The sequence below is a fragment of the Phoca vitulina genome, unplaced genomic scaffold, assembly GCF_004348235.1.
Source record: "Phoca vitulina isolate PV1807 unplaced genomic scaffold, GSC_HSeal_1.0 scaffold12, whole genome shotgun sequence".
In the NCBI taxonomy this organism is placed as follows: domain Eukaryota; kingdom Metazoa; phylum Chordata; class Mammalia; order Carnivora; family Phocidae; genus Phoca; species Phoca vitulina.
The window spans coordinates 24,400,103-24,427,378 of NW_022589715.1; the positions used below are offsets into that span (position 1 = coordinate 24,400,103).

The following is a 27,276-nucleotide window of genomic DNA, read 5'->3' on the forward strand; positions in this document are numbered from 1 at the left end:
GAATCTGGGCAAGTTTGTGACTTGATTATAACCAACAGAATGTGGCAGAAGTGGCCTTTGTGACTTGGGTGGCTAGATCATAAAAGGCAGTGCAGCTGTCATCACCTTAGTTAGCTGCTGCCTAAGAAGTCCCCCTACCTTGAGGCCTCCATGAGGTGAGGAAACCCACATCAGCTTTTTTGGGGAGACCACCTGGGGAAGCTCTGATGCCTGACATGTTACATTTTATGTCATTGGTGCTGTATTTGGTTATATTCCTTTAAATAGTGTTAGATTTTGTTGTGACCTGCATTTACATTACATGGGATTGATTGGAATCTTTCAAGGACTTGCTGTTAAGTTTACATCGGGTCCAGAGCCACTTTTTATGTAGGTCTTATTAACCCCAAATCTAAAGCAACGCCTTTCAAAGGATTCTACCTGATGTCCCAGGTATCTGGAGACCTTTCAGTTCTGGCTGGTGGGAATACAAAATATGCCCATCTCTGTAAAAGCTCCATAAATTATTCAGCCTGTTTATTTCTGGTGGTACTTTCCCCAGTCTTGGGTACTTTCTTCTCAGACATGCCCAGATTAGTACTCAGCCAAGTATTCAGTGGGACCCTTCTGCAGTTTTCCTGAGTCCTCTCATTTGTAACTTCCACCATTCTGGTATTTGGCCCTGAAAATACTAGTTGCCTTGGCATTCTGGACCATAGTCTTGGACTTTTCGACTCAGATGGCCATGTTTTGTTTGGATTCCCTCCGTATGCCCGCTTTGCATCACAGCCTGGAAACTGCCTCTGGGTATGCTTCCCTGGTTGGTTTTTTTTCTTTCTTTCTGAGATCACAGTCCTGCACTGACTGTCATCTAGTATCTAAAAACATTCCTTCACATGCTTTGTCCATTTTTGAGGGTTTTTTTGTTTTCTCTTTTTTATCCAGTGGGAAGGTGAGTCCTCTTCCTATTACTCCATCATGACCAGTACCAGACTCAAACATCTTCTCATGCTTTTTAAAAATTTTATATTTTGCAGAAACAGAAACTGCTTTTTGTGGAATTGGGGGGGGAAGATAAGTACAAAGAGAAAACAAAAATCACCATATTCTCATCATTCAGAAATAAGTATAATTCCAGGGATTATATTCAGAAGTGATAATATCCAGCAGCCACAGAATTTTTTCTAGAAATCATCCATCCGATTCCTTGCATCTAGTTAGTCCAAATTGTTTTATATGCCTCTGTCTTAACCAGTTATTTACCAGGAGGATAAAAACATAATGATTGGCTAGACCAATCAAAATTGATTTTTAGTATTGGGTATAAAGTCATCCATTTCCAAGTTTTGAGGAAAGAGTAGAACCTCATTCTGATATAAGGAAAAGGAAGAACAGGGCTTTGGAGTGGGCAAACCAACCAGGGAATGGAGGTGATAAGACTAAAAATATACGAGCCTAGAGGAAGAGGAGTGATGGTCTAGGAGAAGCACTGGGGAGTAAGGAAGATGCCCATGTTGTGGCCTGATTCTGGAGGACATTTTACGTAGAAGAGTGAGCAGCTTCTACTTGAGAGAATGATAGGCAAATTGGTATCCTTAGCAGAGACCTAGCTTTCAGATAAGGCTAGGAGGTAGAGAGATCCCTTAATGAAAGGGTGGAAACCTAATAAAGTTTGTTAACCATGCCAAAGGGGTTCCAGAGAGCCAGTACTGTATCTGAAAAGCCATTTGATATTGGTAATAGCCTTTCAGACTTAGAATCAGCCCAAAGCCAACATTTGTAGGGCCTGCGACAGTGCCTCCAATAACCATATTACCACTGAAATTTTTTTCCCATATATTGTGGAACCACTAAGGTTCATCGATTTAGAGTTTTAATGTTTCATTTCTGATTGTCAGTAATTTATCTGTCAAGAAACTTTCCATGGACATTTATTTTACCTTAAAAGAAAGAATTCTATTCTACGTCTTTTGCTATACCATCCCCCTAATTCTTTTTTCTTTAGATGCTCAGTGGTCTATAAAAAATCTTAAAGAAATGATACATAAGATTCAAGTAACTATACAGAGGCGTATAAAAGCAGCCCCAAATGACAAGATAATTAACACTTACATCTTTCTACCCAGTGGTGTGTGCATGCAGTATTTTCTCTATTGTCTGTGAGTCCTTGCAAGAACTGTATAGGTCCTGAAAGAAATCAAACTCTGGACAAGGTAGAATGTGAATGTACCTTAAGTGTTTGACTCTCAGGCCTGGGCTGCCATTTTCATAGATCCCAAGTACATAGAGGAATTGTATATGTTACCACGAGCCTGAGAAATTCAGCTAGTTTAATGTTGTCATTAAGAACATAGAGTTCAGAGTCAGCTCACTCAACCAAATGGATTCAAGTCACCACTTAGATTTAGCGTGGCCGTGTGTCAATTATTTAACCTCTCACGCGCCATTTATGAAACAGGAGTATAATAGTAGCTAATACTACAGGGATGGGGTCAGAATTAAATAAGAAAATGCATGAAAGGGTTTATTTCATGGCCAGCAAAACACTAACTATGCATTAAGGAGTGGCTTCTCCTGTTATCATAAGCAGTAGCAGCCCAGCAGCTGATAAATATCCAGAACTCTCAGAAGGTCTTTTGCAGGCCACTCAAACCTTTGTCTACAGTTTATAAATCAGGTAGGTTTGGAGATGCCCTTTTACTTGGCATACGAAATTCATTTTTGTTTTTGGTAGCTGTCTGTGAAACTGCTGCGGTCGTCCTGAAAGGTCTGGTCCAGAACCGACGATTTTCCGATTCTCAGCGGGATGCTCTTGTAAGATAGCAGTCAGGCGGCTCAGCTGTTTACAAGAAATAGTAACTATGCTTAAGGCATCATTATCTAACAGGAATGTTGTTGTTATGTAATTCTTCCCGACGGACTACTAAACCAAACACCTTTAAAGTGGAGGCTCTTAGGAATTCAGGAGGTGTGAGGAAAATATTCCTTTCCCTTTCATAATTGACAGTGACCTCTGGGTATTTCTGGTTTGTATAGATTTCATCTTACACCTCCATCTGTCTGTATGTCTTAGATTTGGTTTTGGATGCTGGAACCTGGCAGAAAAACTGGATTTTAAATATTAGCAAGTCTTAATAGCCTGTAATTCACCTCCTTAGCCAAACTTGGGCTGCTGTATCATTCATGTCCTTCCAAGTCAGTCTGTGTCTGGATTTGGAATTTCATAAGCTTTCTCTTTGTGCATTCTAAATAAAGAGGTGTAGCTTCATAGTCAAGCTGAATTACTTGTTTACAGCATTAATTCAGTGATCTGTTCACTTATTCAACAAATGTATGTGGGGCCCCCTACTCTGTGCAGAGTACCATGCTGGAGGCTGGAAATACAATGGGAAACAGTGGATTTTAAATAGGAGAGTGACTTGATTAGATTTTCTTTTTTTTTTTTTAAGATTTTATTTATTTATTTGTCAGAGAGAGAAAGAGAGCGCACACAAGCAGGGGGAGCAGCCGGCAGAGGGAGAGGGAGAAGCAGGCTCCCCGCTGAGCAGGGAGCCCAATGCGGGGCTCGATCCCAGGACTGTGGGATCATGACCTGAGCTGAAGGCAGATGCTTAACCAACTGAGGCACCCGGACGCCCCTACATTTGTATTTTTTTTTTTTAAAGATTTTATTTATTTATTTGAGAGAGAGAATGAGATAGAGAGAGAGCATGAGAGGGGGGAGGGTCAGAGGGAGAAGCAGACTCCCCGCTGAGCAGGGAGCCCGATGCGGGACTCGATCCTGGGACTCCAGGATCATGACCTGAGCCGAAGGCAGTCGCTTAACCAACTGAGCCACCCAGGCGCCCTACATTTGTATTTTTAAAAGGGACTTTGCATTTATTAGGAGCCATCGAGACCAGTAATAAGGCTGCTGCAGTATAGAGATGCATGATAGAGATGAGTTGGGAGCTTCAGCCTATTTCTGCACAATATTTCAAGCCATGAAAATGAATGAATCAACTCATTTAACCTCCCTGAGTCCATCAATAAACCAGAAGTACTAATCTCCGCTCTGTCTCACAGTATTGTTAGGAAGTGAAATGAGATAATGTATATAAAATCATTTATAAACAGCCATGGAAATTTTATTACATTAATCATTTCTTTACCCATATGCTTTTATGTGTTTTTCTTATTTTCTTTCCTACTTCCACTGTGATATGGTTTATAATGTTAAATGTTTTCAGTTTTTAGTTACCTACTCAGTTTCCTAAATTATTCAAAAGATCGGTATATTAAAAGTATAATATAATTAAGCCAAATCCAGGGCACATTTGGTTGCAAAGAAATGCAGCAGGAATTGAATCTTTTAAAATTTGGAGGAATCCATTTCCCAGGACCCATCAGTCTTTTGCACAGAATAAACTGGGCCCTCGAACAAGAAGGTAAGAGAGAATGCACCTTGCCTAATTCTCTCAGTTCTTTAATGGTCAAGTTAATCTGGCCTTGGTTTACTGTTTTGGGAAGGGCTCCAAAGTCTTCCATTTCACCATTCTTATACTAGCCCTCACTTTACAGGTCAGGAAACCAATGTGGAGAATCTACCGAACCTGAGGATTTTGGAAAACAACTTCAATGTTTTTTTTTTTTTTTTTTTATTCATGAAAGTCAGAGAGAGAGAGAGAGAGGCAGAGGCAGAGGGAGAAGCAGGCTCCCCGCCTAGCAGGGAGCCCGATGCGGGACTCGATCCCAGGACCCTAGGATCATGACCTGAGCTGAAGGCAGACGCTTAACTGACTGAGCCACCCAGGCGCCCTGGAAAACAACTTCAAAGTAAATCCATGATCTCACTAAGCCTACTATGAGAGAACATAATGGCAGAACGCCATTTGTCACTTACCCTCCATAAGTCTCCACTCTCACTGAAAGATCAGATAGCTTTCTGCATCCCTAAAGAATTAGCTTTAGCTTAAAAGATCCAGTAGTTCCTAAGAAGTTTTAACATTTCAGTCTTTGTTTATACTCACTAAAATAAATGGCTTTGATTCCCCTCCTGATACAGACTCAATGTGTTTTAGCTAATGTTAATCAGGCAAACCTTAATAGGCTTGCTTATGATTTTGCCACTGGGATTTCAGAACTAAAGAATCTTTATAAAGTGATCTCTGTGAACCTTAAGTGCCAGGCCCAAACAACTGCCAATTGGGATAAATGCACTCACTTCTTTTGATTTTCTGCACTACTTGAGCCCACCTATCCTTGACTCCCATTCTATGTAGTTAATTCTCTAGCTTTGGTTACTCACACGTGAGTCTCGCTTAGAGAGGGCTCCAGAATTCATTTACCTATGTCTTCTTGATTCGAGGGAGAGAGAACAGAGTCCTCAGGACTCTGGTGAGAAACATAAGGGAAGCACATGTGACACATCCACACTATATCATTCTTCTTTTGCGGCCTTTGAAGTTTATATGATGCGAAGGGAGTTCTGGCCCTTAAATAACATCTAAGCCAGCGCTAAGCCCCAATCTGCATCAGCCCACCAAGCAAACTGTTAAAATAACTGCTGGTTCGTACATTCAGTCAAGCCTCTCCAGGGAGATGCCCTATAGTAATTAATTTGTCAGTCAAGATTATGTTTAGTCGTCCTTGAATAAGTAGTGCAGAATGCATATCCCCACCGTTTTCCCTATTTTTGCTGAGTTCCTAGAAGATTCTTATTTACATTTCCTTCTCAATAGAATTCCTTTCTTCTTTACTTTTATTTTGCATATCGCCCTTTGAGCCCATGTTGTGTTTAGATCCGAGTTACAGGGCAAAATTCAACGAGGGATGGAATATAGTGGAGCAGACTGCTACTTCTCTGGCAGGGAGGACACGGTGGAGAGCATTCGGGAGAAAGCCGGGGGAGCAAGGTTCCACAATTTCTTGCAGTACTCTTGCATCTATCAAGGAAGTATGGTGAGATTATGAAGACAGCTGGTATATCAGTTCATAACCTGAAAGATCAATTTATGCGCTTCATTTTCAACCCACTCAGCTCTCCAGCTGCAGATAGAAGGGAATTCTTGCAATAGAGCCTCACGACGGTCCTTTGTTTCCTTGGATTTTTGGGTTCCACATTCTAGCAAGGACCAGAATTTTCCCCATTTTCATGTTTGCCCAGTGTTGTTCAGAGTTTCACGTGACTCATATTCTTCCATTTCTTTCAATTGATCAATGGCAGCACAGCCTAGTCCTCCAAAGCATCACCCTCAGTGGGAACTTGTTCCCCGGTGACTTAAGATAATGCCTTAATTATGAGCTTGGCTGCCACATTCCTCAGACTGTTGACTTCCTGGGAAATAATGGGAGGTCTCAATGCCCTTTTCCCTGCCATCACCTGCTAACCAATTTCAAACATTCTACTTTTTCTCCAAAGTCTTTTGTTGGCCAGCTCAATCCCTAACAATCTGTCTTAATTAGACTATGTTTATTTGCAAGGAACAGAAATCTCTTCATACCAGTTCAAAAATAAAGGAAAGCTTATTTTAAATATATGCATTTCATAGAATCCAAGAAAAAGGTAAACAGTAAATCAGTTAGGTTAGGGATTGTGTCTGCCCTGATTGTTCCTGTCTCCCTAGCACTTAGCACAGTGCCTGACATACGGTGCTTGCTTAATAAATATTTATTGAGTGAATAAAAATGACTTGATTAGCAACATCCTCCATTTCTGGAGCTCTTCTGTCAGCTCTGAGAATGGGAGGGAGTACAAGTCGGAAGTAGTTCGGATGGATGTCATGTGATATGCGTAGCAAGACAGCCTGCGATATAGTTGGAATCCTAAGGAATATTCTTTTAGGAGGATGTACACCTGGCAGGGCAATGATTGGCAACTTCAGTACATATATCCTACCACCAACCTCTATGGATTATAAAGCCATCTTTGCCACCAACACTCAATTTGCAATATATAAACGGGGTAATGCATAGTAATTTAAAATTGTAGATGATAGATGGATTGGCCTTTGAAACCTAGATCTTCATTTTAGCAGTTTGGGCATACTTACCTCTTCCTTTACACCTCAGTTTCTTTATTTGTGAAATGAAGTTACAGTTGGTGTAACTCATAGACTTGTGATGATTAAGTAATTACTCATAGAAAATGCTCAATAACTGTTAGCCACTGTCCTCATTGTCACTGTCACTGTCATTATCAGTAGAAAGAGTAGTAGGCTGGAAGTCAAGAAACTTGTATTATAACCTCGTGGTTGCCACCAACTAGCTGTATGGACTTGGGAATTCTTTAAACCTGGTTGGGCCTGCGGCTCCTTATTTACAAAATGAGAATGTTGGGCTAGATGATTTCTAAATTTCTGTTTAAAGATAGCATTATTTAGTGTGGGAGGGAAGATCATGTGGATATTTTTATGTCGTATAGAGTTATAAGGATTAAATAAGATAATGCATATGAAAGGCTTTACAGATCCTACATATGTAAGTATTTGTTAACATCGGTAAATATTAAATGTTTATTAGTTTTCATTATAGTTATATACAATGCCATGTTCCCCAGGGGACTTAGACTCAGAGTACGTGGGAGCAGAGAGCAGGCTCTGAGTGATTGCTATCAGGGGCTCTTATACATTCGATGACCACTGGAATAGGTCAATAATTTTTTTCTCAAAGACACTTTCTATATAATTCTTTAAGGCAGGATTGTCTCAGAGTCTGCTTCATACTATTGACTTTTGGATAACATTGGTTTAGGAAGAAAGTCAAGCTGCATAGTGAAGACCTGAAGCATTGCAGTAGCCTGTGGAGAGGTCAGGGTGGTCGTGGGCAAACTTGGAGTTGCCATGATGAAACGTGTTGGTTAAGCAGTCCTGAATTTCAGAGGACACTAAAGAGTATAAATCCATCTCTTGGAAACTCAGTTATCGGGACATGAGTAGTGGTGGAAATAGAGTTAAAGGAGAGAAGTTGGCTCTCTATGAAATTAAAGAAATCTTGGAAATGTTAAATCATTGTAACAAATGGCACCATTTCCTAAGGGATTCTTGTGAAAAGTTTAGAATTGACTTCCTTTCCAATTAAAGTATATATATTTTTTACTTTATCTAAAGGACACTTTTCAGATTGTATCTTAAGCATTTGGTACCTCTTCAAGTCTTAAAAGGGAGCCATCTGAAGAATCTAAGGTTTGAAGAGAGACAAAAAGAGGAAATTTAAGCTTAGTAAAATTTTAAATCCGATCTCTCTGGGTTATATGAAAATAACAGATGCCTCTTCACAGGGTCTGTGTAGTGCTTGAAGATGCAAATGACCTATGGGTAGACTATTGAAGGACATTTTGTGTGTTTCAGTAACATTAATTTCAGATCCCCTAGCTTCTATCTTCAGCCTCATCTTTCTGAATTATAATTTTAAAACAAGCTTTCTCTTTCTGCTCTCTTCCGTCTGAGAAACAATAAGGTAAGAAGATTGATGATAGACTTTGAGTTCATATGCAGAAAAATAAACTTTTTTTTTTATAATTTGCAGTGCTTTGCACATGGGCAAATCTAAGGATAATTAGTCATTATTACTTTTAATATGATGGAGACAATAACTTGTTCCATGAGGCAAGCTCCATGGCTAATGAATTTTGTCTTTTGGTTGATCGACTGGTTAATGGAATCAAAAATATTTTGTATCGCTTCTTTACAATTATGCTTTCATTCTCTACTGGAAGTACATAGGAATTTGGGTAGCCAGTCTTAACAGAGCATATTTTTGTTTATCTACTTTATCATTTGTTTTCCCCTTTTCTCAGTTTCATTTTATATTCCTGGATCTGTAACTCTCATTTTGATTCTGGATCTGCATTGAAACTTACAGATTTGCTAGAGAGAATCATGAAGTTGGCAATTGTATATGTATATATGCAGTAATCAAGAGTTCACCCTCTGCATTCTTTTCTTTCTCTGCAAGACCTGGAATACTGTAGATGTCCATACAAGATGTCAGATTTAAAACTCAAGTACAGTGGGAATTTGTAGGATGAAAATAGAGGCCATAGCCTCTCAGGTACACAGCTCCCAATCAACATATTATGCAAACTCTTCTTTGAAACTCACCGATTTGATTGTAGGGCTTCATCCCTCCCCCACTTCCCAGATCCTTACCAGTTCTTTTTAAATGCAGGGTTGAGCTTGGATTTTCAGATCTAAAATGATGCGGGAAGAGCACAAACTGCAAATATCTTCCTTCTCTCCAAAACAGGCAGTACAAAAGCCCTGCTTTGTTTGCTGTTGTCTTCCCATAACAATAAGGTTTGTCATGCTAGGTGCTGTGCTATTATGATGTGCCTCTCTGCTTTGGAGAACCCAAATAGAAGTCTTCCCTGCCATTGAAATGGCAATGTCACTTCTCTTTGACTATGGATGATGGGCCCTAGACCCTCTAAGACGACTCTTCTCAGACATGGGTCAGTGAGTAGTACCCACTCAGCAGTTATTTTGGTTTATGGGCTGTAGTTCCTTGAATTCCAGAAGATAAGGAAGTCATTGTCTCTCTGAGCCCACTGCCAGACACCTGGTCATTTGATAGTAGGTGCTGCCAACCTGAGCAGTGAGGGCAGGCAACCTGCTCTTCCTCACCATGGCCGAAGATGCCATCCTTGTCAAGCAAATGGAGATGGATCATGCTGCTCTAACCTTGTTATACATCACTGTCAAGCCTGCTGTTGGCTTCCAGAGATTGGCCAACGCAGACAGAGTATTTTTCCTGTAGTGAATATTACCTTGGATTGTTTGTGGGGTGTAATACAAAGGACCTGCTACATGAAGGATCATAATTTCGAATCAAGGTTCTCTTTCTGTGACAAACTCTCTCATTACCCTAAATTCTGTCTGGCTGTTTGGAAAATGTCATACTTGTCCCATCTCTAAATAAGGGCAGTGACCAATTCCTCTTTGAAATTGTTTAGATTTTTCTTCCTGGTTTTATTTCAAGGGATATTTTGGGGGGTGGGGGGGGGTGGTGGCAGGAGAGTTACCTTAAACAGTTGGTAGTTTCCAAAAGGCTATTTTCCTGCTGCATGGCTTTGGAAAGGAGAATACCAGATTTTTGTTTGTTTGTTTGTTTGTTTAAGTGATATTCCAAACTTGGTGCTCCTTCCCTCTTTCTCTACAGTTTCCATTTTAGCTGTTTCCGTTTTTATTCCTTATTTTTTCACAACTTTGAGACCTTATACACTTTGGAAATTATAGGGACCGGAACGATTAAGAAATGCCTTTACAAAGAAGGAAAAAATTAAAAATATATTTTGGTTATTGCTACTTTCCTGTCACTTGACCCTGGTCCCAGACTTGGGAAAAGAGGTTTTTTTACAGTAGAAGGAGTATATTATAGCGATTTCTTACTCTCCAGAATCTTTTTACTGTTTCTTCATTAGAAACTTAAAAAAACAATTATTTAAAATTTTTCATTAACCCCCATAATTTGCTTTAAAACACCCAAAAGCATTTTTAGGGAGAAATGAGCCAGTAGAAATCATTGCTCATCTTAATCATTGCAAACCTGAGACCTCACCACTAGCCCCAGAACAGCATATAGCCATCTCTTTCTGCTCTGTCAGCTAGCTCCAAGCATCACCTCAGCTGTAAGTTATTTTATTTCTTTAGCATTGCTGACTCCTTCCATCAAGCCATTTGTACATCCCTTTTACTCACGTAGGCCCTAATCTTAATGCTTGTAATAAGCCAGAGTCTCCCAAGAATATCTGATGCGTTCACTGCTCTCGCTTGTCTCCAAGTATTTACACTGGGGCATTTTATACATTTCATATTTTCTTTGGCCCTTACTTCATGTCTTTGGAGCTGAGGCCAGTAAACTATTTATTTTAATTGAGCCATTTTGTAGGGTGTAAATCAGGAAGCCATATTAAATAGCATATTTATTTAAAAATTAGTTTAATTGTTGAAAATTGACAGACTTCTTGCCCCCAGGTCTGCAAGAAGTTCCCATAACATTCTAATCCATCTGCTACTTTTAGGTGGAACACACCTTATACATCTCAAAAAATTGATGAAAGTCCTAGTTTCTATAAGACATTTTAAAAGAAAACATTTTGTGTCTTTCAATCATTACTTGCTCTGGTATTTCAGCATTTAACAGATTCTGATGTGAGTTAAACCCTCTAGTCTGCTTTTAGCATTACAAATTATAAAAATTTATCTTTTTTCTCTTTTCCTCTATTTTATCGATTTGTGTGTATATATATATATATGTGTGTGTGTGAGTGAGAGGAGAGAGAGGGAAAAGTTGAGGAGACCTGAATTTCTCCAGAAGATCACCTTAGCATTTCCAATTTTTATATTTCTAAGATTGGAACTTGGAAAACATGAGGGAAATATCATTGCCAGTGCTTCCATTTAGAAAAGCTAAGTTTCCTGTGAGTCGATGTATAGAATTTTGTAAGTTTTGCCTATAGTGTTCTGTAATTGTGGTTGATCCATACTTTACTTCTATTTTCCACTCCTGTCCTGAGAGGAGAAAGTGGTATGGTGGGTCACTGGTGAATTGAGACCTGTGTCTTTCTCTTTGCTTGATCACTAAGTAGCTGTGAATAATACACTTAATCTCTTTTAAAATCTTTTTACTGATTTGTTATATATGAATGGTTTGGACTAGGCTATCCAACTGAACTACATGGGTAGGAGTTAGCCACTCAAGTGGGATGAGGTAGGTTGGGAAGGATGTTCTGTCTAAGGCAGGTGTTTGTTTAAATTCTGGGAGGAAATAAAAAGCATGGCATATTAGAGAACTAAAAGTAGTTCATTATGACTGGAGATAGGGTGAAATGAAGTGGGATAGCCAAGAGGAAATGATGAAAATACAATCATTCTTGGATCCTGGAAGACTTATTGAGAAGTATATACTTTATCCTAGGTACATAGGGAGCTTGGTCATGTTTTATTGTATGAGAATGACATGGTCATTTTCTGCTTTAGGAAAATCACTGTGGCAAAATTGTGAAAAATGCATAGAAGAGGGGCAAGCCTAAATACAGAAACTAGCAGGGTTGCCAGATAAAAAAACAGGACACCCAGTTAAATGTGAATTTCAGGGGAAAAATTGAATTTCAGATAAACAGTGAATAATTTTGGGTGCCTGGGTGATCAGTCGGTTGAGTATCTGCCTTCGGCTCAGGTCATGATACCAGGGTCCAGGGATTGGGCCCTGCAGGGAGCCTGCTTCTCCCTCTCCCTTTTCTACTCGCCCCTGCTGTGCACTCTTGCGTGCACGCGCCCTCTCTCTCTCTCTCAGTCAAATAAATAAATAAAATCTTAAAAAAAAAACAGTGAGTAATTTTATATAATACTGCATGGTACATGCAAATGTCAGGTAAGATAAGGACTGAAAAAGTGTTGCTTTAGTAAGAAGGAAGCCAAAGTAAATTTTAGAGAGAATACTTTTAGTGGAAGTTAGGGTGGAAGAAACCAGATTACAGAGAGGTCAGGAATGAGTGGAAGATAAAGAAGTTGAATCAGTGCTTGTAAACAACTCTTTCAGAAATTGAGTTTGAAAGAGAAGAAAGAATAAGTTATTTCATTGCCTCTGAGAATTTCAGTGGTTATTTTTCTTTATGTTGCCATTGTTCAGCCTAATGATTTGGGACTGGGGCAAATAACATCAAACCTTTTATATAATGTAACTGAGAATAAAAGAAAAATAATTCTCCCTTTATTTTTTTTGTGGGCATCAGTAAAATTTGCCTAGTCATTTTCCTCTTCTTTCTGTCATTCTCTTCCCTTTCTTCTGAATGATGTGCCTTTCTGGAGAAATTCAAATCTCCATTTTCCACCCAATCCCAGCAGTCAGTCTGCTTGAGGCCTGCCCTTTCCCTCCGAGTCACTGAAATCTCTTTGTCAACTGTCCGCCTGTCAGTGGATGGAAACAAGGCATAGCCTAAGCCCCTGCCCAGGCAATTAACCAGGGGAAAGAATGAGGTTCTCTACTTTTCCCTAGAAAAGCATTTTTGAGGGCTTTTCAGCAAGGATCATTTGAAAGACCAGAGTGCTTTTAATACTTGAAATGTTCATTTATCTCCTATACTTTCTTTCTTTTTTTTTTTTTTTTTAAGATTTTATTTATTTATTTGAGAGAGAGAATGAGATAGAGAGAGAGCATGAGAAGGGGGAGGGTCAGAGGGAGAAGCAGACTCCCCGCCGAGCAGGGAGTCTGATGCGGGACTCGATCCCGGGACTCCAGGATCATGACCTGAGCTGAAGGCAGTGGCTTAACCAACTGAGCCACCCAGGCGCCCTCTCCTATACTTTCTAGCACTCAAGATATTCCTTTAAAAGCACCAGTGTATCATGGAAAGAAGTTGCTTATGTGCCTTAAGAAACAATTATTTTCATTTCCTTTTCCTCCAGCTAACCTAAATTCTCTTTAAACACCAGTCTCCCTCTCAGCAGGGCCTAGGAGTTAAAATCCTTAATCCTTCCTCTAGAGCTCCAGAGCTGTGTCCAAAGTCCATTCCTTGACCCTTTACCTAGTAACTATCAGCTGAAGGGCTCTGGTTGCACTAACAGAGATTCTCTTCTTTTGTTTTTGTTTCTTTGTTTGTTTGTTTTAGGGGGGAAAAAGAAAAGGGAAAACACACCCTAAACTGAGTTCTCAGCAGCACAGTTTATGTTCTCTAAGTAAGATAGATCCTGAGGATCCTACGTTTAGGTCTTGACCTCTGGAGGTAAATCCATTAGCCTATGTAACCAGAATGGGAGAATAGTATTTATGTTGATATTGATCTAATGCAGACATTTAACATGGATGTTAGATCATTGTTTTAGAACTTTATATTAAATTTCCATTGTAGGGGAAATACTTCCCAGTGGATACTCGAACAATTTCATGAAGCAAAGAAGCAAAGCTAGTAAATATAGAAAATGTTAACTTTCTCTGGGCAAGATATGTAGAACTTTTTACTTTGCCATGTCAGAAATGATCTCTAATAATGAAGACTTGTTTTAATTTAGTATCTTAAAATTTTTAATTCAATGAAGAAGTGGCCAGGTAGGGGGAAAAAGCGTATTATTTTATTGCATCAAATTCCAATAATTTTCACATTAATTATGCTGGGACATGTGTATGGCTATAGCCTAGATGTTAAAATGGACCCCATATCACGTTATATTGCGCTTGATCTGGATGGGACTTTGTGTTCCAACAGCAATTCTCTGACACCAACTGGGTGTCCTACAATTCAATCCATTTCTAGCACTAACAACCTGGAGTTATTACAGACCCCACAAGTTAAGGAGTCGGTCGCATAAGACTGCCTCTCTTCAGACATCAACCACAGGTCTCAGGTGTCCAAGCCACTCATACTTCTTCCTAGCTGACTGTAGATTCAGGGCTCCCCACACTCCCTTGGGTTCAATAATTCACTAAAAGACTCACAGAAATCACTGAAAGTTCTGTACTTCTGATTATAGTTTCATTATAAAGGCTGTAACTTGGGAACAGCCAAATGGAAGATATGTAGAGGTCAGGGTCCTGGGGAGGAGGGAGATAGCACAGAGTTTCCATGTCTTCTCCTCATTAGAATCTGGGCATGTCACCCTTCCAGCACATCAATGTGTTCACTAATCAAGAAGATTTACTGAGCTTCGGTGTCCAGAGTTTTTATATGGGCTTGCATTACATGGGCATGATTAAATAAGTAATTGGCTACATAAATGGAATCAATCTCTAGCCCCTTTATGCTCCCTGGAGACTGGGGTTGGAGCTGAAAATTACAACCCTCTAATCATGAGCTTTGTGTTTCTGGCTGGTCTAGCCCTTCCCTTACAACTAAGGACATACTTGAGCAACCTTGTTAGCATAAACCTAGGTATGGTCAAAAGAATCTCATTGTGAATAGCAACTCCTATTGCTCAGGAGCTTTCAAGGGTATTTGAAACTCTATTCCAGGAGCGGGGACAAAGACCAGATATATTCTTTTTTTAAAAGATTTTACTTATTTATTTGACAGAGAGATAGCGAGAGAGGGAACACAAGCAGGGGGAGTGGGAGAGGGAGAAGCAGGCTTCCCGCCGAGCAGGGAGCCCGATGCAGGGCTCGATCCCAGGATGCTGGGATCATGACCTGAGCTGAAGGCAAACGCTTAACCGACTGAGCCACCCAGGCGCCCCAGATATATTCTTTATTATATCACAGACCTCAAGAATATATTTGATTTAGTCCTACAGCTTTAAGTAAGCAAAATATTATTACCTTCATTTTACAGCAGAGATATCTGGTACTAAAAACTTATATAGTTGGCCCAAGGTCACATAAGCAAATTTTAGAAAGGACTAGAATCTCACTTACCTTAGCTAATGATATATCTATCTTTTGTGGACATCAGCTTACATTATGAGACTTAGTTTTCCTAGCAAATTGTGAGAACATCCATGAAATATATACCAAAGAAATACTAACTACTCTCAGTTTGAAAAGAATTATATTGACTTAAAAAAAAAAATCTACCTTTTTTAACTTTGGAAACTTCCCATGTGGAACCTACCTTAGTCATTTCTCTGACTTCCAGCATTTTTCATAGTGTGGTATGATATATACCTTAGTCATTTCTCTGACTTCCAGCATTTTTCATAGTGTGGTATGATATATCTCCACCCTGTTCCGAGTCCTGATAGTGAGTCTTGATACTTTTCCTTTTAGCAAATCAGTATTTATTTTATATTGCACCTTATAAAACATTTTGCAGTTATAGATCAGGATTGTTATTGTCATCAATGGCTGGGGAAACTGAAGCAATGAGCTTTGTCCAGAAACTTACATCCTCATCAACTATCATCATTTGAAAAAGCTGACACCCTACTGCATTTTCCAAAAATGATTTGAGACCACCTTCAACAGGATAAATTGAAAAAATAAATAAGTTAGGTACCATACCCTCCAATTATCTGCAGTTTTGCTTCCTGTGGTTTCAGTTATCCAAGATCAACTGTGATCTGCAAGTAGATGATCCTCTTGAGGTATCATCAGAAAGTCAGGAGGAGACTAACACTGCATCACAATGCCCATGTCCCTTGTCTCCTTTATCTCATCATTTCTCCCATCATCACAAGAAAGATGAGTATAGTACGATAAGATATTTTGAGAGAGAGAGACCACATTCACATAACTTTTATTATGGTATATTGTAATTGTTCTGTTTTATTATTGTTTTTAATCTCTTACTGTGCCTAATTTATAAATTAACATAGGTATGTATGTATAGGAAAAAACATAGTATATATGGGGTTCAGTACTCATCCACTGGGTAAGTTGGTACATATCCCCCCCACAGATAAGGGAAGACAACTGTGTAAGAAAGAGAAAATGGGTTGAAGAGAAGAAAGATAAGAATACAAGTATCAGGATTAATAGAGAGGTGATATAAAAATGTGTTGACGGGCAAGGTGAAGAATATACAAAATATATAACTCTCTGAGGACAACATACTTTTATAGTATGAGCTGAGTAGAAGCCATTGTGTAGCATCATGGACATTTGCTTCAATCCTTATTTCATAGCCAATGTGAAAAATAGAATTCATACTGCTATGAATAGGAATGCTCATTCTCTGTCATTTCAAAGTCTGAAGTCATTCTTGGCACAATTAATTTTTTTTAAAGATTTGTTTATTTTTGAGAGAGAGAGAACGTGAGCTGGGGATGGGGCAGAGGGAGAGGGAGAGAGAGAGCCCCAAGCAGACACCCCACTGAGCCAGAGCCCAGCACGGGACTGGATCCCACCACTCTGAGATCATGACCTGAGCCAAAACTAAGAGTTGGACACTTAACCAACTGAGCCATCCAGGAGCCCCTTGGCACAATTAATTTTAATTTACGTTCATTACAGTCGACATCCTCTAAAGCTGTGCTGTCCAATGCTATAGCTACCAGCCTTAAGCAGCCGTTTGAACATTTGAAATGTAGCTAGTTAGAAATGAGATGTGCTGTAAATGTAAAATACATACTGAATTTTGAAAAAAACTGAATACTTTTTTTTTAAGTATTCACGACTCTGAGATCAAGAGTCACATGCTCTACTGACTGAGGCAGCCAGGCACCCCAAACATGAATAATTTTTAAAATATTAGTTTCATGTTTTGAGATTTTATTTATTGGAGAGAGAGAGAGAGGGGGAGAACACAGAGGGAGAGTGAGAGGATGAAGCAGATTCCCTGCTGAACTTGGAGCCCTACACAGGGCTCGATCTCAGGCCCCTGAGATCATGACCTGAGCCAAAGGCCAACGCTTAACCGACTGAGCCACCCAGGTGCCCCTAAAATATTAGTTTCATGTTAAAATTGAAATATTTTGTATATATTGGGTCAAACAAGATATATTATTAATTTTAAAATTAATTATTTTGTTTCTGTTTTTAATGTGTCTACTAGAAATTCTAAAAATTCTAAAATTACACATGGGGCTTGCATTTCTATTTGGACAGTTTTTAGAAAATTGATTTTCACTGTTATGTTAAATGACCTGCAGAATCCTTCTCAAAATCCTTCTGTAAAATTTCAGATAGCCACAGCTTTGTGTATATGTTCATGCAGCAGAATCATCAGTGCTGAACAAACACATGGATAAAATTAAGTCCTTAAAAGCATAGTAAAAACGTCAAGGATATAAAGTTACTACTTCAGAGCACTAGTCTTTCTCATCTCTCAGGAAGCCCACCTCTCTCATGGCAGGTCCTCCACTTTCCAGAGATTATACACAGAAGCACTGCTGATTGCTAATTGGGAGAAGCTTCTCTTCACCATAATTTTAAAAGATATATTATGAAATTGGCCCTTATTTTGCAAAATTGTGAAGCATTCAGGAACTTCAGAGGAAAATTATGACTTTATACGGATCTGTATGTTTTTATGATTTTATTATTCCTAACTAAGTAAGAAGGATATTTAAAATGCATATAAAGGAATATGTAAAGTGAATATTTGTTTCTAGACCTTCCAGGTGGGACATGCATATTGAAATAATAGAAGGACAGACTCAGAAGTATCAGATTCTAACTAGGTCACTGACTTAACCTTTTGGGCCTTAATTTTCTCATCCGTCGAAGTCCTCAGTAGTTTACAAATACTTCCTTCAGCTTTAGGATTATAGATTGTAGACTTGATTCCTAGGTCATCTTTTGCTCTGCTTTTGGCTGTTATTTTTCTGTGGAATATTAAGGTAAAGTCCACTGCCATGTGGCATGACATTGTTCTGCCACTCGTTACGGTCTTGACTTTCCTCAACCCTTCTTCCTCTGCAAAGAACCACACAATACAGGAGTTACTCTGTTTAATTTAGTGATGGCAGCTAAGGATTCTTATCCATCATGTAAAGTATTATTTCTTCAGACAGAGAATAGCACTTTATTTCCATAAACGCACCCAGTGCCCCCTGGACTCCATGAAATGGTAGGAACTTATATCATTGCTGTCTTTTCAATCTTGAACAGAATTATTTTCTAGTTTGCTTTCCTAGATTCAGCTAACCAATTTCATTAAACTGTGTACAGATTCTTCTTATATGTTAAATGAGAAGTAGAAATCAGCTTCTCTGCTTTTCTAGGTTTATTCCTCATGAAACAGCTTTCCTGTCCAGGTGAACGTGTGCTGTCACCGACAGCAGTCCTGAAAGTGCCGGGACCCTCCTTTCCTCTTGGCGGTCCCCTCTGGGGACAGCCAGGTGGAGATTGATCGGCCTGTTTACTTAGCAGCAGCGCGGAAGTTCCTGCTTGCTGGGGGCCATTTCTTCGCTTATGGGAGATTAAGCTTTCTTAATTAAAAAGCCACATCTCTCTGTCCTCGCTTTCCGTGGTCTTCCAGAGCAAAAGGAGCTTGGAGAATTGAACTTAGACCATTAAATGTTAATAGTAATTTGTAAATCTGTTTGGAGTACCGGTTTGGCATCTGCAATCAGATTTTAGTGTCATCACTTTTCATCAGGTTTCTCTCCCAGGACTTTGAGAATCTGTTCGAGTTAGCCTGTGCTCTCCTCTGCCCTTCTTGGGGTGGGAGGTGCAGTGAGTTACGTACTTACGGTGTGTAAAAGCAGAGAATAACGTGCAGCCCAGAGTCCTCCCCTGGCTAAATAAAGCTGTCTGGTTTTTATGATCGCATGTCCGTGTGAGCACACTTAGACACATAGAATCGGTGGCATCTGCAAGGTGTTTTTCCCTCCCACTCCCCTTTTCCTGTCCCTGGATATCTGTCTTGTTCGTTCGTACTTCCTTATGTGCTGGCCGACCTTTCTCTGACCAGCAGGGCCCTGAGTGGATTCCCTGTGGAGTCTATCAACTCCTCTCTGTAATTAGCTTGGTGGAGCCACCGTGAAGTGATGCAAGAAGGGGTTAGCTTCCCCAGAGCCACGCTTCGAAGTCTGGCACACCCTTTACCTGTGGCTCTAGGGAGCCAGATACCAGGAAACCATTATGTTAATACAGCAACAGCGGCTCTTATTTTTTTCAATCCCACAAAACCCACGTGTGACCTGACATGATCCTAAGGTATAAACAAGTAGCCAACATACTTTGGGCTCCTGGGTACTGAGTTTTCTATCTCACTTGGTTTGCCAGAACCAAACCTCGAATCCCTTCTGTGAGAGCCGGTGATGCTATCTTGTCCATTCGCTGACCTGGACGTTCGCTGGCAGCAAAAGTAAAGGACGGTATCCAGGGACCTCTGGTTACAATTTTGCCCACTGTCTTTTCAACTTCCTCTTATTTAAACCAATTGTGGTTTTCTCCAACAGTTGCTATTTTACCTATTTGTCAGATATCATACTAGTTTGCTTTTCTGAAATAAATTTTACCTTGTTGCTCTTCTTCTTTTGAAAATTGTTCTTGTTCCATGGATAATTTGCATTAAATAGATTTGTCATTTTGTGACCCTTAAAAGCATGATTGTTCTCCTTGAGTCAGCTCAGAAGAACTAGTTTTATTTTCTGTTTCTCACAACTTGCTTTTGATAAACTCCCAGATGTCCTATCTAGATATACAGATTATAAACTAAGACAGTCATTTTGACTTCTCAAAGCCCCTTCTAATCTGACTATCATTTTATTCTAATTAGGGTTCTGTGGTGTTTATAATTTTTTTTCTTCAGCCAAATGCGAATGTACCAGATAATTTTAAAATTAAAGTTTATTTAATTTTTTTGCCTTCCCCCCGATAGTGTTACTTAATTATAAGGTCAGCCTTCAAGAAGTCTAGAAAGCATTTTGAAATTAATGGAATCCCTTCTTTTTCTCTTTTGGTAATTTTATGTCATTATAATATGAACATTATTAGGAATGTAAACCTACTGGATAGTTTTGAGAAATTAATATTGTTTTTAAAAATGATTGCCAAATCTCATAGACTTAAGTGTACATAAGAATGTGAAAGAATGCTGAATATTTGGTAAGTAAAATACTTTTTTTGTGTAATTTTCTTTCCCCACTTGTACCTTCACTTAACAATATACCTTCTTTTCTGTAACTTTTACACCTCCTTTTATTTATTTTTTTAATGAAAAGATTTCCTTCATAAACTTCAATGAGTTGGCAGTTTCCTCATTAAAAGATTTTTCACATTTGCAAATTGGTTCTTGGAGTTAAGCCCTGATATCAGCTTCGACTCCGAGAGTCCCTACCGTGATAATACAAGGGCAGGAAATTGCTGCTGGGCAGAGCAGAGCCCTCTGGAAAATGTGTCAGTGGTAGTCAGGAGCTCTGCTAATCTGAACCAAGTTTTGAAGAGGAAGCTTTCTTGCCAGCCTCACTGGAACCTTGACTCAGTCCCCAAGTGACACATGCTGGTCGAAAGTCCGGGTTTGGGTCTGTGTGAAATAGAGCAAGCACCTTCTAGTCTTGCGATGTTTTGGCTACTCTACAGAACTCCAGGCTTTGGAAACACTGGTGTTGGAAACACTTAGAGACTGAAAACCTGCTATAGATCTTGGAATCTAGAGACAAGTCCAGAAAGGGACTGTCCATTGTGCCCCATATGTACATTGGTTCCACTTAGTCACGATTGCATACTTGTACCCCTTTTATGATTTCAAAAGGAGGAAGGTTTCCATTTGTGATGCTGAAGAGAGGCTTCTTGTGTGTACATGTGATCAATTTATGTAGGCATCAGCCTATTACATAGACTGGGGCTTTTTGCCCCCCTCCAGTGTGTAGTTTTTCTTCTCTTTCTGTCAAGCAACCTCTGGGAATTTGTGTGTGCAGACCAATCCCAGTTGCCTGTAATGCTAAATCTTGAACAAGTTATTCTCTCTCGTCACTAGATAAAGTATGACTAAATCAGCACCACTAAGTAATTTTGGTGTATGTGTGTGTGTGTGTGTTCTGTTTCCTTTTCTTTGATTATGAAAGTGGTCGGTACTCATTTTAAAAGTTTATAAAATATAAAGAAAAATAAAACCCTCTTGTAATCTTTCTGTCTGTAACAGCCTCAGTTAACATTATGAAATGAACGCTTACTGTCATGTTTTCAATGCATATTATATTTTATATGGTTGGAATCAGACTATATGCAAATGTTCACTTATTTAAAATATTCACACTTCCTTATGCTATTAGCATTTTTTGTATATCTAAAGAATTAACTCTAGGAGAATAGCCATGTTTTTAAAGGTATATTGAGTCAGAAAATTAGAGATCGATTTTATGCATTTATTGCAATTCTTAAGTAACACCAATAAAAATTACTGTGCTGTGGCTAACATACTGTTAATTAGTCACATCAGCTTCCTGTAAGTGAAAGACTTAAATATTTGCCTATAAATAAATTTGCAGTGCCAACTCCCTAACTCATCACTGAACGGTAGCTGAATTAATTCTGATGTTTTGTCCTAGATATATAACGGCGTTTCTTTAACTTTTGTTTGGTCACCAGCCCTCTGAGAATTCAGTGAAAGCTATGAACCTTCTTCCCAGAGAACTGTATATTCACACAAAAAACTAATTGTAATGATAATCAATTATGATATGCCAGGCACTTTGCCAACTGCTTTATATGTGTTATTTCATTTAATCCTCATAGTAGCACTATAAGGAATGCACTGTTTTCTTCATTTTTGAGAAAAAGCCATTGAAGCTTTAAGGAGATTAAGTAATTTGCCCATGCCCACAGACCCAGTATCTTGGGCTCAAACTCTGATATTATGACCTCAAAACCCATCCCCTCAATCACTGTGCACCTAATTTTAAGGAGCTCATAAATTCCTAAAGCCTGCTTATTGATACTCATGTTAAGGACACATTACCTATTACAATCCACAGATTTTCATTGGCAGTGAAGAGTATATGTGACTAACGAATCTTGCTGTTTTTGTAATTTATTTAATTAACAAATGAGTATTTGTTGAACATCTGCTATTTTAAATACTTGTTAGGTTCAGCAATATGGTCCTTATCCTTAAGGAGTTTACTTATCTACATGAGAAGACAAGAATTATATACGCAAAACAATGAGAAAAAATACAAACATGAAGTTGAGTATACAGTAATTAGACATTTCCATAAACTATATGTGAAATCAATCTCTTTACTTGGCCATACCTTGATGCAATTGTCACTCTTTGATTCCCTTTGATTTATAAAAGGAGAATCAAACCTAAAAGGCCACTGTGTCCTCTGGGAACCTGGAAGATTCAGTGTGTCATAAAAATGAGGCCTATAAAGGGAGACTCTGAGAACTAAATATGTATCACGTCTGGATTCCTGCGTGGTTTCGGCAGTGTCATCCCTTAACCCCAGGGAGCATGTTCAAGAAGGAGATGTGAGAATGGGTAGCCAGCTCTCAAGAATTCAAACCACATACCACAGGTTAATTCTGTTGAGTTGGACATGTGTAGGTATGCAGAACACCCTGATAGTTGCTACTTTTGACTCAAGAAAGGTTCCTACTGACAGAGAGGATTGCGTACTTCAAATGATGCAACATAGCCTCAACTCACGCAGGAGCAATAGGGGAAAGCTACTGACCTTGGATGAAACCAGCAGGCACGAGAAACTTATTTAAGCTGACCACTGACAATCAAGGCTGTCAAAAAGAGCGGCTGTGGCTATAATTCAAAGAACCGCTTTCTGTAAGAGCAGAGTATGGGAAAATTGTACATCTGACTTGAACAGCCGCTGTCTACAAGGTTAGCACACATAATGGCTATTGCAAAATAGGAAGGATGGAGTAGTCAGGCTTTTTATTAACATGGCCCTCATCAAGTATTTGTACGGTTGTAGGATTTTACTCTTTTAAAACTTGAGTCATTTGGGCTGTAATATGATAGAATTAATTTACAAATGGCACTTGAATTTTCTTTTCAATGCAAGTAGAAACCTAGTGCTGCTAATCATGCTAAATGTAGTTTATCTCCTTCCACTTACAAGAGTCGTTTTTATTGAAATGTCTAAAATAAGAATATTTTGTGTACAGTTGTAGAATACATCTGTGCTATGTATTAGTTTAATAAATTGTATTAAATTTCATTTCACATGTTGTTTCCATAATCCCTCCAACTTAACTTGTTAGCATTATTTTTTTTTAAGTGGGACAAGGGTGTTATGAAAACCTATTATGTCTAAGAAGCCCCAGATGGAAAATATTTTTAAAAAACAGGTATTCCTATAATTGTTCACAAATATCATTTAAATATATCCAGCTACTGGATGTTGCAAATAATTTTCCAGGCATTTATGCAAATATCTTGATGGATTTTTATTTAATTTCAAAGGAAAAGTATGATACTGAATCTGTATAGTTTCTTAAATTCATTCCTGGAGAAAAACATAATTGAAAGGAAAACATTCCTTTTCATATTTGCTTTGAGCCAATACTTGAGTTGTTTTTGAGGTGAATAGTAGATTGATGTTAAATGTCCATCACACTTTGGCTTTACGGAGAGAATTCAAGACATAGTAACTGTCCAACTCTTGAATTTTTTCTCTCTCTGCATGGTGTGTGTGTGTGTGTGTGTGTGCGTGCGTGTGCGCGCGTGTGTGTGTAGGGAGCTTAAACAAGACCTTTTGATTTCATAATAAGCCGGGCTTAGGGACGATAAAACTTGACATTCTTAACTGTTACTAGTGTTTGTCCCTGTAGCCCTGTGCAGTTATCTTCTTGTTAACGATGTAGAAGTCAGAGTCATAAACTGAGCATGTACCCAAGGCACTACTGTAGATTACAAATAGCATTCATGTGGTCTCTTTGACCTAAGACTAAATTGGGGTAGCGGGAAGAGAAAAAAGAATTTTCAAGAATGGAAAAGAAGTAGAAGTCAAGGACAAAGAATACACTAGTAGGATGGACATGTGCAAATGTTCCCTAAGCTTTTGCAGTGAGATTTATTTAGATGGGCCTTTTCAAATCTGCAAATACTCCTTTGCTCAAGAGCCAGGCAGTGGATCGGGACAGCTTCTGCTGGGTGTGTGTGTGTGTGTGTGTGTGTGTGTGTGTGTTGGCAATAATGCAGTCATGAGATAATACAAATAATCAGTGAGGGAATAATTAATGATGTGGCAGGGAATATTTTTTGATAAATGCTTGGGGAATGAGGTGACAGGCGTGAAATTAGAAAATTCCTTCAGCGATCTAAAATATAAATAGCTTTCGGAACTGAAAAGAGTTTCACAGCTGAAGATTTTATTGTGTTGAGAGGAAAACTTTTTTCTCTCCCCCACTCCCTCCTCCTTTGCAAGTTGTTTGTCCATTCACAAAACAAATACTCTGAAGCCCAGCGCGGCTCATGGGAATAAATTTCAGGTCGAATTAGTACAGTTTCCTTGCTGTCAGGATGCTGGAATTAATGGTGTTTTGATGACACGAATTTTGAAGGGCAAACAAAGAAGCTGAAGGGAGAGAGACATGACTCCTTAGAAGCTTGGTCCTCCTCTCCCCCAGCCTCTCTTGTCTTCCCTGTCATCCGTCTGCCAATCTCCCTGTCCATGGTTAGTTAAAGGCGCTTTTTATCCTCTTTTCTTTCCCACAGAGTTTGCCAGATCCGGCCCGGTGCCTGGGTTCCAGGAGGACACGCTGCAGTTGGCCTTCATCGACTTGAGACAAGTAAGTCTTTGTGTTTTTGTTTTTTGTTTTTCTTTTAAGATGTGTGACTGAAGACCATCAGGTCTTAAGGAAAAGGGGAGGGGAGAGGGATTGGCGTTGGCGATTCACACTGGAGACCTAAGGGTTTTTCCCCTGTGTTTGAGGCCACCTCTTTTATTTAGCTATCTGGGATCCTTAGCGATGGTGGAGTTAAAGGTTTTGTGAGTGGAAGGGAAGGCAGGAGGTGGGAGGAGGGACCCAGAGAGTAGAGGGACTCAAGTGACCCTCAAGTGATGTGACCCATTGTGCTACAGTTGGCTTCTGCAGACACAGCAGAAAGACAACTCGGCAGACCAATGCTGAGCAGGTGCACTGGTGCAGAGACTGCCTGCCCGGAGGACTTTGGTTTGCAGCTAGAATGAGGGCGGCAGTATTTAAGAAAAATGAAATATTTTACATTCTGGAGTGTTGGTTTGGCTTGTTGACTTTTTTCTGTTGCCTTATGTCTTCCCATCCCCTCCTTTGTAGAATGTGGTCAGCCATGAGTGACTCAGTGGTAGTTTTAGAAGGTGATTAGCAAAGGCCCCGACCGGTCATGCTTACCTGACGGGCAACCCTCTTAAAGTAATGTTGATGAAAGCCGGTACTCGGGCATACCCGAGTTTCACAAGCCCATCGGATAGAAAGAATCGTTCTGGAGGGCTGTTGCTTGCAGATTGAAATGGGTAGGTTGGTAGGCCTTGGTGGTTTGGGTGGAGAGGAACAGGATGGGCGGGGGCCGAAAGAGGGAGAGAGTTAACTGGGCTCTGTCATCTCTTCACTCTGAAGATGGATGGGGTTGGATAGAAAGTGTGAATGAAGTAAGAATCAATGACTGATGCTTCTCTCCTATTAAAACAATCTTTTTTTTTTGTCTGTTTTAAAAAGGGGGCTGGCTTTGTTTCTCCTGCCATAATGATGCAGTGCCTCTTGTTTTCAGAGCTGACATAGTTTGCATTCTGAAAACTTTTAGATGCCCAGAGTATTTCTTAAAGCTATAGGACCCCTTGTATTGGTAGTCTTCTTACCACTGTGACTCGATTCATGCCGGAACAGCTTTTAACCCATAATGGATGGCCTGCGCTACCCCTGAATCCTTGTGGATGGGTGGTGTAATCTGTCATCTGATGACAATTCTGGAAAGCCCTGTTAAGCAGAAAACAGAAAATTGTGTCTCTATAGACCCGCCAAAGTTTGAGGATTCAGGCCGCGTCCCAGAAACGTGTGTCAACTTAATATTTGGGGGCCGAGGTGGGGGTTCTCTTACACATAAAGGCTTTCCCAGCATGGTCACAAATGGAGCTGGGTATCTCTTTCCACACTTAAGACCTTCTACCTGTGGATTCAGCAACTCAACAGAGACAGTCAGGTTTTAACCCCTTGGCAGATGTGAGGCTGAAAGATTGGGATTTTTGCTTTAGGGTTTTATGGAGTGTTATCTGTTGGACTTTTCTCCCCTGTTTCTTCTCAGAAACTTCTGAGCCAATTGGCTTTTCTTGGAAAGCAGACACTGAATTTCACTGGAGAGACATATCCAAGGAAAAATTTTTCCTTTCTCGCTATTCATGAGAAGAAAGCGTGGTCATTCTCACTAGTTTGTGGGTTTGGTCCCTATGGAAAGCAACTAGTGTTCGCAGAAAATGTTAACTAAGGGAGTAAGTTAGAAGCACAGCCAAAATAAGGTGGATCTGAGCCGGGGATGAATGCTCAAATACTTGTGAGCTCTCAGTGAGGACTGTAGTTTATGCGTAAGTTCCTATTTGCCATTGCATTTCTGTTCTGAGTTCCCTTTATGATATTTTAGCAGGAGAAACCAAAACTCCAAAATTTTACTCGTAAGAAGAGTATGCCTCTTCCTATTGAATCTATCACCTAATTTCTAGTTATGGCTGTCTCTGTTAAAACAGCTTAAACTTTTCTAACCTAGATCATTTGAAAAACTTCTCCAGTTCTCAGGCTGAGGCTCATTAGCAGCAGGCCTCAGGTAGGTTGAATCATTGTGAGAAAAATGATCCCTCCACATCCCATGCTGCAAATATTAATCTCTTTGCAGTCCATCTTAGTCGTTCTCATAACTTATTTTAAATGAGCATCCTTTTAGAAGGAGACTTCTGAACTGTAGAGATGTTCAAACCATAAGGAGAGAACCTTGGAGTATGTCCCCAGAGGAGATATCTTGACCTCGAATGAAGCACGATTAAGTGTCCTTGAGTATATTGTCCTTTTGCA

General features: G+C 39.5%; 1 protein-coding gene across 4 annotated transcripts in view; it reads left to right on the forward strand.

Moving 5' to 3' along the window:
* The window catches only part of EXOC6B (exocyst complex component 6B), a 594,595-nt gene that overhangs the window by 421,297 nt on the left and 146,022 nt on the right, over window positions 1–27,276 (forward strand). For all 4 annotated transcript variants that reach the window (XM_032410713.1, XM_032410714.1, XM_032410715.1 and 1 more), the window contains one exon: window positions 24,956–25,029. In XM_032410713.1, the coding sequence (XP_032266604.1) occupies window positions 24,956–25,029 (74 nt within the window). The remainder of the gene's footprint in view (window positions 1–24,955; window positions 25,030–27,276) is intronic.